The sequence below is a fragment of the Pundamilia nyererei genome, unplaced genomic scaffold (genome assembly GCF_000239375.1).
Source record: "Pundamilia nyererei isolate P.nyererei 1_Seehausen unplaced genomic scaffold, PunNye1.0 scaffold00124, whole genome shotgun sequence".
NCBI classification, from domain to species: Eukaryota; Metazoa; Chordata; class Actinopteri; order Cichliformes; family Cichlidae; genus Pundamilia; species Pundamilia nyererei.
In genome coordinates this window covers 1,079,486-1,086,425 of record NW_005187525.1, presented here as the reverse complement: position 1 = coordinate 1,086,425, position 6,940 = coordinate 1,079,486, and the positions used below count along the sequence as shown (strand labels likewise).

The 6,940-nt window shown below is 42.1% G+C and overlaps 1 protein-coding gene across 2 annotated transcripts in view; it reads left to right on the top strand.

Moving 5' to 3' along the window:
- The window catches only part of arnt2 (aryl-hydrocarbon receptor nuclear translocator 2), a 63,751-nt gene that overhangs the window by 46,492 nt on the left and 10,319 nt on the right, over positions 1-6,940 (top strand). For both annotated transcript variants that reach the window (XM_005742856.2, XM_005742857.2), the window contains exons 12-14: positions 3,658-3,809; positions 6,360-6,432; positions 6,809-6,932. In XM_005742856.2, coding sequence (XP_005742913.1) covers positions 3,658-3,809; positions 6,360-6,432; positions 6,809-6,932 — 349 coding nt within the window. The remainder of the gene's footprint in view (positions 1-3,657; positions 3,810-6,359; positions 6,433-6,808; positions 6,933-6,940) is intronic.

Below are 6,940 nucleotides of genomic sequence, written 5' to 3'. Positions count from 1 at the left end.
TTTGAGCTTAGCTCAAACAATGAAACACAGCAGTTGTGGTGTTTAGTTACTGATCACTATCACAAGTACAATAGCAAACACTTGATCAGGAAAGGTCAGGCTTGATCAGTCTAAGATAAGTAATGGGGAGAAGAGAAATCCAGTAACACACAAATACAAAGTACATCAACAACTCTTTCACAGACACAGTGTTCCATAAGCTGTCTCTCAGCAGGCATCTCTATGGTTGAATGATTGGGTTTACTGATTGTGTATTGTGCTTAAGTCGACCACTTTTTCATTTCTCTCAGTCACAAGTAAAACTGATTGTGATCATGTAGGGGCTTAACTTTAATTTTCTGAAAGGTTACATACTCTGGTGGAATATCATAACTTGACTTGGTGATTAAAACCTTTGCCTCTAACAGAGTTCTGGGCCTAACCCATTGGTGCATAGTTCACATAAATTCGGAAAACATCAAAGTGTAAGTTTTCCAACTACCGCTCTCTACTGTGGGGCACATTTGTGGATGGATGCAGAGGAAACATTCCACATGCGTGGACACATGGATTTGGATACTAAGAAAAGCCACTAACGATACCTCCAACAGGGTTAAGATCCCAAACTTCCAAACTATGATTGCATTATGAGTTTGTACTACTTGTACAAAATCTTTTCTGATAAACTTAATTGCCCCTCTAAGAATTGCGTGTACCAGGGATCCCCGCGGTTATGTTGTTGGGGGGGCTTTCTCCCATGGCAAATTAGTCCTTGCTGAGGGACAAGACAAAGAGCGATTCAGAAGACCGCTATGAGTGAAAAATCAAGGGAACAATTCTGCTACCCTGCCCTAGAGCCAGGCCTTAGCTGGAGGCGCTGTAGGAGTCTGTGCAGTGTATGCCAGGTGATTGGCAATGGCGGGGACCCTGGCGGACTGATCCCCAGCTACCGAGACAAGTGATTAGGACATAAATTGTCACCTCTGTGGTGGGAAAGAACCTGAGCTAGTTGGTTGAGAGGTTGAGAAGTACTGGCTAGATAAGGTCTGGCTCACCTTAACACACCTGGACTCTGGAACCCGGTTCTGGATAGTGTCTCCTGGAGAGAGGCTCTAATCTGTCCAAGTCTGGAGTTGCCCTTGGTGAGAGGCAGCGGGCTGGGGTGGGTATCTCGGTATCTGCTCGGCTTCCTGCCTGTATGTTTGCATTTATTCTGGTGGACAATAACGTTTCTTACCTGCACCTTCAGGTTGGGGAACGGCCCTGACTTTCTGCCTGTGTTTATGTGCTGAATGACAGTTCAGAGTACCCGGCCTTCTTGTAGTCCCGGAGTGGGGTGCTTGAGGGTGCCCCACCTGGGGACTGTGCCATCCTATTGGGAGACTTCACAACTCAACTGAGGATTTTGTCAGGCAGTGGACCTCCTTAATCCCACTGACACGTCTTCCATAGAGGAAGCAGAATCTGGGGACTAGGGGGATGACTTGTCCATCGCTGGGGGTGAGGTCACTGAGACAGTAAAGCAACTCCTTGGTGGCAGGGCCCATGGAGTGGATGAGATTCACCCTGAGTTCTTGAAGGCACTGCATGTTGTAAGGCTGTCTTGGTTGACACGCCTTTGCAATGTTCTGTGGAGATCTGGGGCGGTACCTTTGGATTGGCAGAACAGGGTGATGGTTCCCATCTTTAATAACAGGGACCAGAGGGTGTGCTCCAACTAGAGGGGGGCCATACTCCTCAGCCTCTCTGGGAAAGTCTATGCATGGGTGCTGGAAAGTAGAGTCTGTCCGTTCAGACCTCAGATACAGGAGGGACAATGTGCTTTTTGTCCAAACTGCGTAACACTGGAAGAGCTCCTCAGCCTCTCAAAGATACTTGAGGTTGTATGGGAGTTTGCCCAACCAGTCTGCATGTCGTGAACTTGGAGAAGTCATTTTACAGTGTCCCTTAAAGTATTCTGTGGGAGGTGCTTCGGGAGTACGTTAGGCCTGTTGCTATGGGCCATATATCAACCGTTATACAATCTCTGCTGCAAGAGCTTGGTCAGCGTTCCCAGCAATAAGTCGGACTCGTTCCCACTGGGTGTTGGACTCCGCCAAGCTGTCATTTGTCACCGATTCTGTTCATAATTTTAATGGACAGAATTTCTAGGCATAGCCAAGTGGCAGAAGGCTTCCACTTGGTTGGTCTCAGAATCTCACCTCTGTTTTTTGCAGTTGATATGGTTCTGTTGGTTTCATCAGGTGCTGGCCTTCAGCTCACACTGGAATGGTCCAGCCAAACAGCAAAAATGAGACCCAGGACATGTTGGAGACACTATATCTCTTGGCTGGCTTGTTAATCCCTTGGTGTTCCCACAGACAAGCTAGAAGAGATGGCTAAGGAGAGGGAGGTCCGGCCTTCTCTGCTTAGGCCCCCACAAACCAGCCCCCGAATAAGCAGAACAAAATGGATAAATTGGACTGTTCCCTCCCTTCTCACACAGGCAGTGTTGTTATCTCAGTCACCAGTCGGACACTGCATTTGGGCAGGTGTTTTTGTAGTCAAATTATCTAAAAGTTATCAGACAGAATTATCAAGTTGACTTTCATGTATGAAACCACGCAAACATAAAAGGGTAATTCACAAGTATATGTACTTATGATGTACGTATTTCAATAAATGATCAAAATACGGGGTAGAAGCGCCTTTTGCTCAAAGTTATTGGGTGAGGACTCTGAGATCAATAATGATCACCTCCAAAGATCAAAGAAAATCTTTCCATATTCTCTACCACAGAATGAGAAAGACGTCACTCCACTTTATTTCTGTGTTTACATACCAAAGTTTAAAAATCAGCTTTGTGACAAATGGATACCGGATCATGCAGATTAAATAACGTAATGAAGTAAAGTTTAATTCTCTAAGTGCCCAATAAAATAGGCAGGAGGGATATCTGGTAACTTCTTTATTTGATTTTGAGTGTGTGGTTTATTGATCGATCTCATTGATAAAGCCATGTGGTACATTTATTTTTGGTTATGTAATTTACTTCACTTTGTGATGTGGGGCATTTGTTTTGATAGCAACAACATATCACTGAGTTTTTCACGGCTGGATTTTACAAGATGAAAATGTTTTCGTCTCCTCTTTCCTCCCCATGTCTGTTGGGGGTGGAAACAAATCCTGTGCTACTCTGGCCTTCCTCCATCCCAAAGTCAACTTGGATGCATTTCACATTGAGAAGAATTGGAGAGCTTTCATTATTCAGACTATAGGCTGAGTGATTTCCTCAGAGAAAGAAAACTTGGGTCATACTGAAAGCACTACTATGACAGCTCAACTCAAAACCTTATTATTAAATGACATTTTAAAACGGCTGCAAATGATATATTTTAACATTCTCCTGCCAGATCAAACTGATTTCCTTGACAACTTGAAGCACTTAAATGGAATAAATAGGTTCCCCCTTTTGTTCTTGGCCTGGTGAATACTGGCATGCTAAAATGGTATAATTACATGCTTGATAAATGAATGTTTCACACTCCCTCAACTGCAAACTTAAAGTGAATTGTTCTAAGATGAAACACAAAAAAAGCTGTTGTCATATTATTTTGACTTTCTGACACACTTGTCACCAACTTGCCTGATAAAACACGGTCAGTGCTGTATCAAACTGTGATTGTCTTGCTTCTGTAGGTGGTGAAATTGAAGGGTCAGGTCCTGTCAGTGATGTATCGTTTCCGGATGAAAAACAGAGAGTGGATGCTGATCCGAACCAGCAGTTTCACCTTTCAGAACCCATACTCTGACGAGATCGAGTACATCATCTGCACCAACACTAATGTGAAGTATGTTCTTTCTGTGTTCCACTATTTATCTAATAATTCAAAGGTATTAAGACCATCAAGCTAAATGGCTACAGTGGGGGGGTAAAAGGAGAACTATAAAGAGTTTGACGTTCCAGCAACACTGGTAGTGAAAGAAGAGCTTTATCACTTGACCCGTGTGTTTCGGCCTGTGGCCTTCATTCATCAATTGTGACAAGATGCCTAGCACCATTGTGGAGCCCCCCATGTTTATGACCCACTGCAGGGGTCATTTTAACTCCCTGATATTTTAAAAATGTATTTAACTCTGTTAAATTAAAACCCCATCCTCTCATATTTAATGACTCACTCATGAATTAGTGAATTCTGGAGTGGATGGGAAAAAATTCTTGTTTACACATATTTTGTGTCAAAATATGTGTAAAAGGAGCCAAAAGTAGCTGGATGTGATTGCTGAATAAATATATGTAGTTGGATAAAACATGAATAATTACTGCAGGGCCTAATAGGTCACGGGTTGAGACCGATCCGAGTGAGTCAGAACGGGGGAGTGTGTGAGGAACGTGTGGAGAACTGGGCAGGTTGCTGGCTGTATAATAGCAATGTCAAACTAGATTAAACAAAGGAACTTTTTCAAGGAATGACAATGACTAATGTAACCTTGAGGGTTTTTAAAGTTGCTAATAAAATTTGATCTCATCTTGTTGCAAGATGGGATCAAAATGACCCCTCCTGATGGCTCTAGTGTCAAGAATGGCTTCTTGACAGTCACCTTTCCATTGACACAATTTATGATTCAGTGAACAGTAGATGGATCAGCTGAAAGGCCAGATGTGTCTCTAAGGTCCTGTTGCTGAATTTCATTTTCCTCTTCCTTAAGGACCTGAAATTCACATACCTGCCACTTTTTCTGTTGTCCTCCATAGGCACAGGTTACTCAGATTTTACTGCATAGCGAGCTGACACGTGACACGTTTTGACTAATAGCTCTTTGGGAATCACCTTCTTGATGTTCAACTAAGGAAATGGGAAGAAATGATGTGTTTTTGGAACAGGCTAAATGTTACAAAGCCTAAAGTTAGAATTTAAAAGTGGTTCTTTGATAAGTTGTCATTCATTCCTTAATTTGAATTAACAAAAGGGGAAATAAATGTGAACATGAGTGAAAAAAGCTGCCATTGCCCGAAGAAAAATACAGAAAGAAATTCAGACAGCCTGGAGAACATCACTATAAACATTACAAGAAAGTCCGGCTCCTTCAAAACATTAAGGGTCACTTCACTGTAACAAGCAGAGTCTGTTTTTTGCCCTGCTATGTGTGGTTGTACAGAATATCTGCTGTACTGGTCCTTTGTTAAGATCAGTAAATAGTGGACTCGTTAGGTTAATATTAGCTAGTTTCTTCACTGCTGACTCTGCATCAGCGCAGGAATGTGGAGGAATGGAGTTAACAGTGTCGTCAGACACTCCCCTCACTTCTCTTTGTAAAGATAAAAGCGGCACCAATGGGTCGGTGTTGTTCATCTAATTTATTTGCACTGGTCTGATTTCAGCTCAGGCTGGGTCAGTGAGTGCAGGGTGCTGCCAGTTATATTCAGACTAGCTTAATCAGATCACTCAAGGTCATGACATGTTGTCTTATCATAAATGTAATAAACGCTCAACCAGCCAATGTTGCACCAAACCAACGTCCTTCAGCTGACGAGACTGGTGTTAGTTACAGAGCGACAGAACGAGGGATTTTTAACGTTGTGTTTCTAAACATCTAATTTTCTTTTGAAAACAAATAATTTCTATTTGCACATATTAACAATTATTTCATTACAAAAACAGTTTTTGACAAATTGAGTGAAAAGAAATGATTATTACTCGTCAGCTCGTATTTCCTCTTCCTGCTGTGGCGATGCTGCAGTGTACTTCCTGCGTTTATTAAGGCTTTCTACAACTGAAGTGAGATCAAATAATGCTGCAGTGCATCGAGCTGAGGATGGAACTAATGCAAACTGAATAATGATAAAATCTCTACAGAGCACTTTGTATAATCCTATTTCTTTACACACGCCAATCAAAGTCAGATTTTTGGGATGGATTATTCTCTGTTTTCCTTTCATAAAGCAGAGAATAATGGAAGCATCGATCTATTATTATTTAACAAATTCTCTCATGAAGAAATTGCCATGTGTCGCTCAGTCACAATGTTCTTTAGCAAAATGTACTCATGAGTAAATCGCCCTGCTGTGTGTTGACGGACTCATTGCTTGACTGGACATTTTGCTGGCAGCCTTTGGACTCGCTGTACGTTGTAGGTCTTCTTCAACAGAGCAAGATGCTGAGTTGAGGGTTCTCGAGTGTTCAGGAGAAATATGTTTGCATGTTTGTCAACAACCTGGAATCAGAAGAACTGAAAAATACTGATATGAAGTCTTTGGCTGTGCCTGTACTTTATACTCTATATGAATATTTCTATTTTTCTTTCAATACTTATTGTATTAAACTTAGAATTGATGTAATTGATCATTACATCATGTGGTAAGTACAACATGTCTGAAGTGTTTGTGTGGTGCTTTGCAGGCAGCTACAACAGCAGCAGGCAGAGCTCGAGGTTCAACAGAGAGATGGGCTGACTGCCTACGACCTTTCCCAGGTAACCCTCTTCTTTGGAGTTTGGGATTCGATGTAATTTTGATGTTTTTGCCTGTTTTGAGGGTTTTTATGTGAAAGGATTTACATAAAAACCGGACGTTTGTGGCTTCCTGTTTCCATTGCTTGACAAACATGACTGAAAGCATTGACAGCAGTGAGGTCAACTGAGATGGTTGCTGACGTTGTTCCTTTTTCTTAAAATGTTTGCAGTGTTTGATAAGAGAAACCTCAGCAGCTTGTCTTCATTTTGTCTAGGTTGCAGTTGTTTTTTTTAAATATACTTTTAAACCAATCAGCATCCAGCCTGAGATATGTGTTTACTGCATTTTTTTTTTTTGGGGTTAAATCATGCCTGAAACGCAAACCTGTACCCTCAGGTACCTGTGGCCAGCGTTGGCAGTGGAGTTCATGAGGCTGGAAAAAACATCGACAAGACAGAAGCCCTGTTCTCCCAGGAAAGAGATCCACGTTTTGCTGACATGTACACCAGCATCTCTGGCTGTAGGCGC